Source organism: Staurois parvus, unplaced genomic scaffold, assembly GCF_062004578.1.
Source record: "Staurois parvus isolate SC_StPar_1 unplaced genomic scaffold, SC_StPar_1.0 ptg000303l, whole genome shotgun sequence".
Taxonomy (NCBI): domain Eukaryota; kingdom Metazoa; phylum Chordata; class Amphibia; order Anura; family Ranidae; genus Staurois; species Staurois parvus.
Genome location: NW_028318099.1, coordinates 10,883,141 through 10,896,755, shown reverse-complemented (window position 1 = coordinate 10,896,755; position 13,615 = coordinate 10,883,141). Strand labels below are relative to the sequence as shown.

The window sequence follows — 13,615 nt, the reverse complement described above, 5'->3', positions numbered from 1 at the left end:
TTTGGTGCTTTAGGAATCATCAAACTCTATAAGCAGCAGACTCAAAGAGAATGATTCACTAAAATTGGAGAGTGCAAAATATGGTGCATCTCTACAAAGAAACCAATCAACTTCCAGGTTTTATTGTCAAAGCTTAATTGAACAAGCTGAAGGTAGAAGCTGATTGGTTACCATGCACAGCTGCATTCGATTCTGAGCTCTCCCGTTTTAGCAAATCTTCTCGACAGTGTTCACCTTAATCAGACAGGTTCCTGCTCAGATGATTTCTATTTCTACCACCAGTCAACTGTCTCACAGATGAAAATTGTACTTTCATCAGAAGTTACTGATTAAAAAATAGAAAGTTTAAAAGAACCTGAACACACAGAAGCATGCTGTGTAGCTTTACCAATGCAGGCAGGTACTGGAAAGAAAATATGCTGAATTCTTTACCGAAAAACAATTTTTTTTGTCTGATACAATGTAAATTGTTGGTAAGTTTTTAAAGGGAAACTCTACTGTAAACCCATAATGAAAGAGGACTTGATCGAATGCAGGTCCTTTATTGCTGAAAATCTACCAGGGGACCTGCAGCACAGACTAATTTCAGCATGCTTTCTGAATTCTCATGCTTTTCCCCCATAGACGATTATCTAAGACAACATCTAGAGCAGGGGTCCTCAAAGTGCGGCCCGCCGAGGACATTTTTCCAGCCTGCCGGCAGGGGCGTGTTTGCCGCGAGGAAAGGGACACTAAGTACAGGGGCGGGCAGGGGGCTGCTGTATCTTACCTGGCTCCGTGTCCCAGTCCCAAGATGATCCAGTCCAGGAAGTGCTGCTCCTTCACTCCGGCCACTCCCTCACTCGATATTCGCGCTGCCGCTCGGCTCTGCCTCCTCACCGGTGACTGGCTGCCAGAACTGTAGCTCAGAAAAGTCACACAGGCGGTCAATCACCTGCAAGGAGGCAGAGCGGAGCTGCCCCACGAACATCGAGTGAGGGAGAGGCCGGAGTGAAGAAGGACAGCTGACAGGTAAGTGTGCCCTGCTGATGGTGCTGCTGCAACCAGGTATGCTGGCTGCAGCAGCACCATGCTGGAGCAGGGGTCAGCAAGTTAAGTGTCATTGGTGTCAGTGGGAGGAATAGTGCCCCATCATTGGTGTCACTAATACTAATGATGGGGCATTATTCCTCCCCCCACTGACACCAACGATGGAACACTATTCCTTCCCCCACTGACACCAATGATGGGGTACTATCCCCCTCCCACTGACACCGACGGGACACTATCCCGCCCCCCCCACTGACACCAATGACGGGGCACTATTCCCCCCCACTGACACCAATGACGGGGCACTATTCCCCCCCACTGACACCAATGACGTACTATTCCGCCCACTGACACCAAAAGATGCGGCACTACTTCTCTCCCCACTGACACCAATGATAGGGCACTATTCCTCCCACTGACACCAATGTTGGGACACTATCCACTTCCCCCACTGACGGGGCACTAGCCCCCCCCCCCCCACACTGACACCAAACGATAGGGCACAATTCTTCCCCCACACTGACACCAACAATGGGGCACTATTCCTCCCCTCACTGACACTAATGATGGGGCACTATTCCTCCCACTGACACCAATGATGGGGCACGATTCTTCCCACTGACACCAATGATGGGGCACGATTCTTCCCACTGACACCAATGATGGGGCACGATTCTTCCCACTGACACCAATGATGGGGCACGATTCCTCCCACTGACACTAATGATGGGGCACGATTCTTCCCACTGACACCAATGACGGGGCACTATTCCTCCCACTGACACCAATGACGGGGCACTATTCCTCCCACTGACACCAATGACGGGGCACTATTCCTCCCACTGACACCAATGATGGGGCACTATTCCTCCCACTGACACCAATGATGGGGCACGATTCTTCCCACTGACACCAATGATGGGGCACGATTCTTCCCACTGACACCAATGATGGGGCACTATTCCTCCCACTGACACTAATGATGGGGCACGATTCTTCCCACTGACACCAATGATGGGGCACTATTCCTCCCACTGACACCAATGATGGGGCACTATTCCTCCCACTGACACCAATGACGGGGCACTATTCCTCCCACTGACACCAATGATGGGGCACTATTTCGCTCCATAAGACACACTTGGGGGGAAATGTCTGTGCGTCTTATGGAGCGGCCGGCCCAGTATTCCCGCTGCCGTTGTATGTCCGCAGTCTCTGGTCATCCCCTGTACTGTGTCCGCAGTCTCTGGTCATCCCCTGTACTCTGTCCGCAGTCTCTGGTCATCCCCTGTACTCTGTCCGCAGTCTCTGGTCATCCCCTGTACTCTGTCCGCAGTCTCTGGTCATCCCCTGTACTCTGTCCGCAGTCTCTGGTCATCTCCTGTACTGTGTCCGCAGTCTCTGGTCATCCTCTGTACTGTGTCCGCAGTCTCTGGTCATCCTCTGTACTGTGTCCGCAGTCTCTGGTCATCTCCTGTACTGTGTCCGCAGTCTCTGGTCATCCCCTGTACTGTGTCCGCAGTCTCTGGTCATCTCCTGTTTTGTGTCCGCAGTCTCTGGTCATCTCCTGTACTGTGTCCGCAGTCTCTGGTCATCTCCTGTACTGTGTCCGCAGTCTCTGGTCATCTCCTGTACTGTGTCCGCAGTCTCTGGTCATCTCCTGTACTGTGTCCGCAGTCTCTGGTCATCTCCTGTACTGTGTCCGCAGTCTCTGGTCATCTCCTGTACTGTGTCCGCAGTCTCTGGTCATCTCCTGTACTGTGTCCGCAGTCTCTGGTCATCTCCTGTACTGTGTCCGCAGTCTCTGGTCATCTCCTGTACTGTGTCCGCAGTCTCTGGTCATCTCCTGTACTGTGTCCGCAGTCTCTGGTCATCTCCTGTACTGTGTCCGCAGTCTCTGGTCATCTCCTGTACTGTGTCCGCAGTCTCTGGTCATCTCCTGTACTGTGTCCGCAGTCTCTGGTCATCTCCTGTACTGTGTCCGCAGTCTCTGGTCATCTCCTGTACTGTGTCCGCAGTCTCTGGTCATCTCCTGTACTGTGTCCGCAGTCTCTGGTCATCTCCTGTACTGTGTCCGCAGTCTCTGGTCATCTCCTGTACTGTGTCCGCAGTCTCTGGTCATCTCCTGTACTGTGTCCGCAGTCTCTGGTCATCTCCTGTACTGTGTCCGCAGTCTCTGGTCATCTCCTGTACTGTGTCCGCAGTCTCTGGTCATCTCCTGTACTGTGTCCGCAGTCTCTGGTCATCTCCTGTACTGTGTCCGCAGTCTCTGGTCATCTCCTGTACTGTGTCCGCAGTCTCTGGTCATCCCCTGTACTGTGTCCGCAGTCTCTGGTCATCCCCTGTACTTTGTCCGCAGTCTCTGGTCATCCCCTGTACTGTGTCCGCAGTCTCTGGTCATCCCCTGTACTCTGTCCGCAGTCTCTGGTCACCTCCTGTACTGTGTCCGCAGTCTCTGGTCATCCCCTGTACTCTGTCCGCAGTCTCTGGTCACCTCCTGTACTGTGTCCGCAGTCTCTGGTCATCTCCTGTACTGTGTCCGCAGTCTCTGGTCATCTCCTGTACTGTGTCCGCAGTCTCTGGTCATCTCCTGTACTGTGTCCGCAGTCTCTGGTCATCTCCTGTACTGTGTCCGCAGTCTCTGGTCATCCCCTGTACTGTGTCCGCAGTCTCTGGTCATCCCCTGTACTGTGTCCGCAGTCTCTGGTCATCTCCTGTACTGTGTCCGCAGTCTCTGGTCATCTCCTGTACTGTGTCCGCAGTCTCTGGTCATCTCCTGTACTGTGTCCGCATTTGTTCATAGTTTTTTTTTCTTTTAAACTTTAGTCCGGTTCTCCAACAGTCTAAGGGACAGTGAACTGGCCCCCTGTTTAAAAAGTTTGAGGACCCCTGATCTAGAGCATCCAAGTACAGGAACTTCTCAGCTGTGTCCCAGCTATCAAGGCTGACTTAGTGGTAGTAGTGGTGGCGGGAGCAGTGCTCATATCAATGTCACAGACTGTGCTTCCTGAGGGATTTGCATGCTCTTCTATTACATGATAAAAACACATACACAGGCTGGGAAACAACTAACTTTTCAATAAAGATTGTTTTTCATAAAAAAAATATTTATTTAATATATAGATTTTCGTTACAATGGTAAGAGTGAATCCATCCCACTTACCTTGACGATGTTGGCTTTGTGCTTTTCTAAAACCTGAAGAATCTGTGCAGTGCTGGGGTCTACAACCAGGATCAGCGAGTGACAGCCATAAGCAATTAAACCTTGACAGCCCCTAGAGAGAAAACAATTGATGAAGAGCCCGTTCACTGCAAACACTTCTTAGATGGACTTCTACACCTACTGCAGGTATAACAACACACCTAGTGTGTGTGTGTGTGTATATATATATATATATATATATATATATATATATATATATATATATACACACACACACACACACACACACACACACACATATATATACGTACATACACACACACTCTTCATCATCATTTAAACTTGCAGGCAAGCAAGTCTGTTACAGATACTATTAAAACAAATAGAGCTCTGTTCACACAACGAACTGTATTTTCCCATAAATGAGAAGAACCACACACTGAATAATCTAGTTGACTTTTTGGCCCATTTTTAACTTGGTTTTGCATGGTTTTATTGGTTTGGTTTGAATCCTTCGGTGCTTACGAACCTTCAGAAGCCAAAAGAAAACCTAACATACCTATGCAGTGCTTAAAGAAAATCACCAACCACAAAGTAAAAACAATTAATCTATTTAAAGTTAAATTAAAAAAAAACAAAAAAAAAAAACCACAACAAACAAACAAACTGCTTTTACTACTAATTTTAAATCTGAAGCTGCACCCCCCCCCCCCCCCCCATGGTACTTCTGCCACATTATGTCCTCAGCTTTCTTAGTTGAATGGCAAGAAGTGTCATTTAAAGCCCCACCCTGGGATCAATGTTGCTTGTGGTCCTTCTTTAGGTGTCCATGTTACTGCCTGTGTGACATGAACGCTTCCTATTGGGAGAGAGAAGACGACTAATGTTAGCACAGGTGAGCAGGTAGGGGAGTGGTAGTCTTGGGGTGCCATGGCAGCATTGAATTAGTGGTTCTCTGCAGTAGAACTAATAGTGGTAAGGGACCTTGATGGGGGACTTAGATGATTGTTGCTGGTTTTTTAAGATAAGGGGCAAAAAATTACTGTCTGCATAGGTCAGAGGGGGGTGGGGGACCAGCGTCATCCCACAGCTTGGGTTCTAAATATTACAGCACAGAAGAAGGAAGAAGAAATATACACTTTGGTTGGTCTTTAAAGCAGCTCTCTCAAGACAAACAGCTAAATTACATGGCTAGAATTATTCTATACATTTGGTTGTACTTGCTAAAGCATGGCATATCTGTCCAGCCAATGCTGGAATTTACAAAGCCCTGCCACACTGTTGATCTTATTTTACTGCAGTTAAAGCTGAATAATATTCACATAAGCTTCAAAAAGAATATCAAGGTACAGGCTTTCCTAATTTAAAAAAAAAAAACCCACACCTTTTTTTTCTAGTTGTCTTTTTTTTTTTTTTTAAGTATTTGTTATCCCCCAAATACGTCCCTCATTCCTCTTCTTTCTGCTACAGTGAAGGAAATAAGTATTTGATCCCCTGCTGATTTTGAATGTTTGCCCACTCACAAAGAATTGATCAGTCTAAAATTCGAATGGTAGGTGTACCCTAACACTGAAAGGCAGAATAGCAACAAAAAATTCAGAAGAAATGCATGCCTAACAAATTATGCACTGATTTGCATGTTCATGAGGGAAATAAGTATTTGATCCCCTTCACAAAACATGACTTAGTACTTGGTGGCAAATCCCTTGTTGGCAATCACAGAGGTCAGACGTTTCCTGTATTTGGCCACCAGGTTTGCACACATCTCAGGAGGGATTTTGGCCCACTCCTCTTGACAGATCCTCTCCAAGTCTTTAAGGATTCGTGACATTTGGCAACTCGAACTTTCAGCTCCCTCCACAGATTTTCAATTGGATTAAGGTCTAGAGACTGGCTAGGCCAGCCATTAAAGGTTCACCCTTAGGATATATGTAGTACACCCAAAAGAGGTGAACTGGTTAAGGTAAATTAGGTGAATTTTCTAAATGAAGAATAGATCAATTGTTTGCTGGATGGTATTAGTAAGTAGCTCATTGATTGGTTTTGCTTGTTGCCTGAAATTGCTCCTTTAGTCTTGGTTCACACTACTGCGACCTGTAAGTCGCACGACTTTGCCAGGCAACTTGAGTACTACTTTGAAGCAACTCTGAAGCAACTTTCAGGGAATGCCTGAGTAGTCTTTCTGTAATGTCGGATCCAAATCACATCAATATAGATGAGGATCCAACTTGAAGGCGATCCATTAAGGTCTATGGGCACAAGTCGGATAGAAGTCACCTTGAAGTAGTACAGGAACCTTTTCTAAAGTCGGAGCGACTTCAGTAGTGCGAATTAAGACAGCTGACTAACATGGGATTTCACATGCCATGCGACTTGGGGTCTCACAAGTCAGATCCCAAGTCGCGGTAGTGTGAACCGAGCCTAAGGCGGAACTAAACTCTATCAACATTGACCATTTTAAATCCTTATTGCTGCTAGGATTAGTAAATAGATAGGCAAGTATATCATATTTACCTGTTTTAAACTGGGGTTTTTTTTCACATTTTTTCAGTGGTTTCCTGGTTCCAGGCCTAGGGAAAAGATGTCATACATCCCAGGATTCTTCAGGGAGGTGTTTTTTCAGCTAAGCACACCCTCTTGCCTACATGCCTGAGCTAACGGCAGATGGATTCCAGGAAGAAAATGCTACATAAATCATCTGCCCTTACTGAAGATGGACACAGCCAGAAATGCCAGGGATGCTAGGAGGATGTTTTTCAAAGTGATTTCTCAGCAAAATAAAAAATGGAGACATGGATGAATGAGGGAGTTTGCTTTGAACATTAAAATGAATTACGTATTTTCAGTTTGTGGTGCTCAGATGCAGTTCAGTTTTAATAATTTCAGTTCAGTTGCAAAAGAATATTTTTTATATTTTTTTTCTATATTGTCTCTTATTGTACACAATGGTCAAAATAACAAACAAGAATGCCACCACTGTTTTAAAAACATGCCTATATTTAGCAAGCCCATATGTAATTTTTTTCTATTTATAAACAAAACAACTGTAATAAAACCATTAAAAACAATAAGATCCCTTTCACACGGGGGTATAATCGGGTCCATCTGTCAGTTTTTCAAGCGGACCTGATCAGATTCTCCATGTACGTCTATGTGCAGGCGGATGTAAGCAGATGAGCATTCATTTACGTACTTTTACCCAATTTTTTGATAAAATATAAAAGATGATGTTACTCTGAGTAAATATTTTAACCATATCGCATTCATTTTTTTTAACTTTTTTTTATCACTTTTATTGCTGTCATAAGGTATGAAAACATCCCCTGCAACAGCAATAGGTAGTGACAGGTGCTCTTTTTCGAGAGATCTGGGTTAATAAGACCCAAGATCACTCCTCTGCCCTTAAAAGCATTTGATCACACAAGATCGGTATGCTTTCCATTTTTAAAAAAGGGCACCCTTTACATCCAGGGAAACCGGAAGTGATGTATGCTCGTCGCTTTCTGTTTTCTATATCATAGAGCGGAAACACCAGATGGTCGATCGGGTGTCCTGGTATGGAAGGGGGGATGTTCCCTCCCACTGCTTGTAAAAGCAATCCAGTGGCTACTTAGCCATTTGGATTTCTTTTACAAGAGAGCTGACTTTTGGCTCTAATTCCTGCTGCTTGCCCGCAGCAGGGCTAAACATAATGAAAAACCTCTTGCCCGGCTCCCAGAACTGTATGACCCGGGCATCGGGCTATAGGAATTGCACATCTCTGAATATAATTCTGAAATGTAAACCATTACCGCAGTGGGGTAATATTGTATTGACATGGAGCAGCCTACATGCAAAAAGAAAAGAAGAGATGGATGGTTATGGACTGACAACACAGCACTAGAAGTAAAATAATTAACGAATCGTTGCACAACACTTGTTTATTTAACACATAGCACTTTATATTAGGAGTGAAAATTGAAATTTGTCCATTTTTGTCCATGCATTTTCCTTCGTTAATCCCCCAATTTTGTTCCGAGTTATTTCTTTATTGTGGAACTCCTGAGAGTTATTTACTATTTAGCTAAATTCATGTAAAATTCTAGAATCTGTAAAAAATTAACCCCTCATTTGGTGTTTACAGCCAACTGGTAAAACCCACCAATGAGCTGCAAGCAGTCAGCGGTGCTAATCATATTCCTACACAGCAGTTTACTCTCGAGGGGTTCAAGTGCTTTATATTTCCCAGGCAATTAGATACTGTAAAATGCACCTTGATGAGTGACATAATGAAATGCCTCAAGAACAGAAGAAACTTCTGTCTGCTTTCATAAAATTTTCTATTAATGGGCCAGCTTGGGCTTTGGGAGCATATTTACTTCTTTGAGGTGTTTACATGCATTGTGTTAAGGCAGCCCATTAAAAATCAAAGGGTTGTCAACGCACCCTTTCTGTACTGCAATGCACTACTATACAATGCAGTGCTCTACAGCTTAGGAGCGATGCATTAGTACATTGGGGTACTATTTAAAGCAAATGGTACAAAAACACAGCAACATGTTACATTGCGCTCCTCTGCATTGTGGGGCACTGCAGTGCTCATCTGTTGGCAAAGTGCAATGCCATGCAAAACAAATAGCACTGCATCAACGAGAATAAAACGTTCATGACCTATTTATAACAACGCAGTGTATATATGTTGTGTTGCCTTGAGGTCACTTGTAACTGGCACTTTACTTTGTAGTTACTTTGTAACTGGCCATGCCACAAGTGTTAAAGTGTCCTAAAAGACAGTTCCTGTAGTCTACGAAGGGCTTATTTCCATGGGAGCAAAGGACCCAACACCGACAAAATACAGCGCATTTCTGCGCCAAGTATTTGCGTACAGTCGTGACCAGCAGCCTGTAAAAAACAATGACAACTGGTGCAATGGCTGTATATACAACCTAATGGTTTCATGTGTACAGGGAGGAATGAGAAGTCATGGACACGAGCATCCTCGTTTTCATGGCTCCGCCACCTATAGTCAAAGAAATGTACTATGTGCTCATCCGACTGCAATGTAAACCATTCAAAGAGCGATTAACTCTCCTGTTAGCAGAATGCATGTCACTTATTGTTGTGGAATTTATAACATGATGGAGAGGGAAATTATCATCTGAACCCTCTTGTACTGAATTGCTCTGTAACTGTACCACCTCTATTTTGTGAAGTGCAGTGCAAACTGTTGGCACTAAATAAGGCTGTTTTCACACTGATCCATTTGTCTTATTCTTTTGCGTAAAGAAAAAAAAAAGTGGAAGAAAACATGTGACAATGTATTTCTATGGAACTCTACACTGATCCGTTGATCCTTTTTTTCAAAGTCCTGCATGCTGCATTTTTGGTGTTTAAAAAAAAAATTAAAAAAATGCACCTTTCCATGAAATCTATGGAAACCGCAGCAAAAGCACATAAAAAAAATGCGCCTGTGTTGCGTTTTTGATACAGTTTTTGACACATGTCCTTACTAAAAAGAAAAAAAAAATGCACCACAAAAGCAATAAAAACAGGGTAAACATGGCAAAAGTCAGTCTGAAAGTAGCCCAAGTCCCATATAATAATAATTCCTTATCCAGTGCTGGATACATGTTTTATGTGAAATTGTCTCTACAAATAGAAACATAAACCTGCCTGCAAACAAAGAGATATAATAACTCTCCCATGGGTGGTCATTCAGATCTTTGCAGCCTTCAAAGGCTACGGCTGCTGAAGAATCTGCTACATCAAAACACACTTCTGGGGGTGTTGAATGGCCAGATCCTTACCGTGTACTGCAATTTAATCTGCCGGCCCCTACATTACTACTGTTAACCTCCTTAGCGGTATTCCCGAGTGTAGCTCGGGGTAGAGTTTCAGTACCAGAAGTGGTAACCCCGAGCTACACTCGGGCTTACCATGCGGCGTTGCATAGGGATTCCCTACAGCGCTTACCTTGTCCTTCGCTCCCGCGATGCGTCCCCTGCAGCGTCCCCGGCCATCTCCTCCGGCCGATGCCGGCATCCGGCTTCCGTGTTCTGGTCCCTGTGACGTCGGGACGTACGGGCTTCGGAACCGGCGGCAAATTTGAAATTTTTTTAAAAATTTCATTTTTTTAAAAATGATTATTACATAGTAAAACATTGCTGTTTCAAAACATTTCACATACATTTTGTCCCTACTGCTTTGTCCTGTCCCCTGCCTGAATTTTGACTGTTCTTTCTGCCTGGAAACTTAGAAAAGTCCATGGTGTCCAAAAAGAGTCCCTTTATGTCAAAAGCGGTTTTAGACCGGCTAGAGAACAGCGATAGTAAATCAGAATCACTTACAGAATTGAGTGATGATTCGTGGGGAAATTTGTCATCAGACACTGAAAACGATTCTGCGACTTTGCTCAGCGATGTGCGAATTTGGCGCTCTATTTCAAATTTAAGTGTTTTTGGTTTCATATTATTTAATTAAATTTATTATTATATTATTATTTTTTATGATTATTTATTAAATTATAATTTATGATTTTGTGTTTCAAGTTTTATCATATCCGGAATGTTTACTAGACTCTTGTTCGGACAGATTTCAGTGAGTTATTCCTAAATTACAGGCCTACAATAAAAAAAAAAAAAATACATATTTCCATGCAAAAAAATGGTACCGCTTTCAGCACCAAAAATCTGAAATATTCATACCGCTAGGGAGGTTAATTCAATTTAAGGCAACTTAAGGAATCACCATCTATAAACCAGGTATTTCTATATGCATTGATGAACAAAGAACTCTACTACAAAGCGACACATTCACAGGCACATCACATAACACTGGCCTTGTGACAGCCACTGATGAGTTTTTCAATATACTACACAAATAATGTCATTTCCCTAGATCCCTGGAATAGCAGTTTACATCTGCCCTTGTCTGAACAACATGAACAGAGAATAAAAAGAGATACATGCTTGTGACTTGCTGATTTCTGAGTGAACACACTAGGTATAAGGACCTTAGTCTACGATGCAAATTGATGAGGTATGAGAAGGCAGAGTCAGCAGAGGAATAAAACAAGTGCAAGCAATGGAAAGAAAGCTAGAGGCAGAAAAAGTAATTACATTTTGAATGAGAGACGTCTATGACGGTTTATGGCCATGTTCTGGAAGTATGTTTATTGGATTTGTACTGTTAATCTGTCTATGCACATTAAATACTGTACACTTATTACTCCAATGCCAACCCATGCATGAAATGTTATAAACAGACAGCACAATCTTTCAGGTTAATTTGTGTTTGAAAAGCATCCATATGAGGTGGTAAGAGTTTCATATTCACTTTTAATTTCTTCACTGCCCGGTAATAGGAAAGCCAAGTCTAAAATTTACTATATAAAGAGCCTCTGAAGAAAGTAAAACGTCCTGTTACTTATAAAAATGTGACAAATCTGAACATTGACTATGACAAACAATTCATGCATGGCCCTCAGAGAGTAGGAAGTGGCTTTTCTCAAAGATTTTGGCACAGTATATGACCATATGTGTGGACATGCCTCCAAATTGAGTTCTGGTGTTAGTGCGTGTTGTGAGCTGTGGTCCGACTCTCCTATGTGTTGGCAGCACACAGGTTTTTTTTAACCCTACAATGCGAAAAAAATAACTCAATATGCATTTCTGCATCACAGAAATAACAAGGGTTCAATAGTGTTTCATTCGACTTGTTGGCTACAAGAATTTGTCCAACCACAATGTCAATGTATTCTTGATACAGAATATATTTTTTAATCTATACAGTCAAAAACTGGAAACCTGGTCTTTTACATATTCATGTAAGCAGCTGAAAGGACACATATTTTTGGCGATAAGAAAAATTTCAGGTGCCCACACCTCTACTCATGATTATGGCACATTGGCCTTCCAATGTTATTATTTTAAGGAATCCATTGGGACAAACGTACAAGAATTGTTTAGGATGTATATTGTGAAATGGTCATCCTTAACCTCTCTGTACTGGGCGTTGGGGGTCACTGACTTATTAAAAGAATGATACATAGGGATCTTTTTATAAAAACTGATCTTTGCGAAAGTACCATTTGCACAAATATTCCAAATAATACATGTAATGTTTGTAATATGTGTAAAATGTCAGCTTCTATATGTTGTCTTTTACATTCCACCCTAAGAGAAAAAATCTTGAGTGCCAGTTCACATATATGTGGATTGGATACGGTTTGAACTGCAAACAATCTGCATGACAAGTGAAGTACATTGCTTCGTATGGTGTCTGTTCACATATGACCAATGCATTGGCGGTGCAAATGCAACGCGGCTTGAGAAATTTCGAGAAAAACGATTTCTAAATCGCATGTGTGAGAACAGGATAAAATCCTGACCTAATCCTGTCCTGAACCTGATATAAACCTGACATGAATCACTGAACAACTACTGTGTTAATTAGCTGTGAAATTTGAGCTTCAATCCCCACCGCAAATGTGTGAATCAGCTCTGAAAGTGGATTTGAAGGCAAATATACTTACCTTAGTTCCAACTGTCTGATGCACTTGAGGTCCCTCGCTAGCATTTCTCACCTTCATCCATGTGCTGGTCTTCAACTGTCTTGATTGGCTGGTGCAGGATGAAATCACTCCAGCGCATGCACAAGAGTGCATTCAGCCCGACACACAGGCAGTATGCCAGAATGTAAACTGAGCTTTACATGTACAGCTCCATATACATTCTACCGTGTTTCCCCGAAAATAAGACACTGTCTTATATTTATTTTTCCTCAAGAAGACACGCTATAGCTTATTTTCAGGGGATGTCTTATTTTTATTAAGTATGGTATGTATGGTAAGTATGGGGAGCAGCAGCTTTACTGGTGTTTGTGGGGGATGAGAGACCCACAGACTGTTGCTAGTCAGTGCTGGGGAGCAGCAGCTTTACTGGTGTTTGTGGGGGGGTGAGAGAGACCCACAGACTGTTGCTGGTCAGTGCTGGGGAGCAGCAGCTTTACTGGTGTTTGTGGGGGGTGAGAGAGACCCACAGACTTGCTGGTTTGTGCTGGGGGAGAGAGACCCACAGTGCTGAGTAAAATAGCAGGCACAGTTTTACTTCTTCCCCCTGAGGACACACAATACGGTACCTAAAGCAGAGTGTCCTGCTCCTCACTTCACTGAGACTTTTACTTTCACTTTCTACGTCTTCACTGTCTCCCTCTATGAATCAGCTGGCACCATGCACAGAATGACAGAATGACAGAATGACCGGGAGCCGACCTTGTTGATGGGGCTGCCCAAAACCTCTCCGTTCACCTCCGAGGTAGCAGCTGTCACAATGGGGGAGATGAGAAGGGCTGTCCATCCATCACTATGTCTTATATTGGGGTATTATTATTACATCGAGTTTATATAGCGCCAAAGGGTTTGCTCAGCGCTGTACAATAGGGGGG

The 13,615-nt window shown here is 43.5% G+C and overlaps 1 protein-coding gene across 2 annotated transcripts in view; it reads right to left on the bottom strand.

Moving 5' to 3' along the window:
- The window catches only part of WDR11 (WD repeat domain 11), a 131,841-nt gene that overhangs the window by 104,346 nt on the left and 13,880 nt on the right, over nt 1-13,615 (bottom strand). For both annotated transcript variants that reach the window (XM_089683226.1, XM_089683228.1), the window contains exon 2: nt 4,193-4,304. In XM_089683226.1, the coding sequence (XP_089539352.1) occupies nt 4,193-4,304 (112 nt within the window). The remainder of the gene's footprint in view (nt 1-4,192; nt 4,305-13,615) is intronic.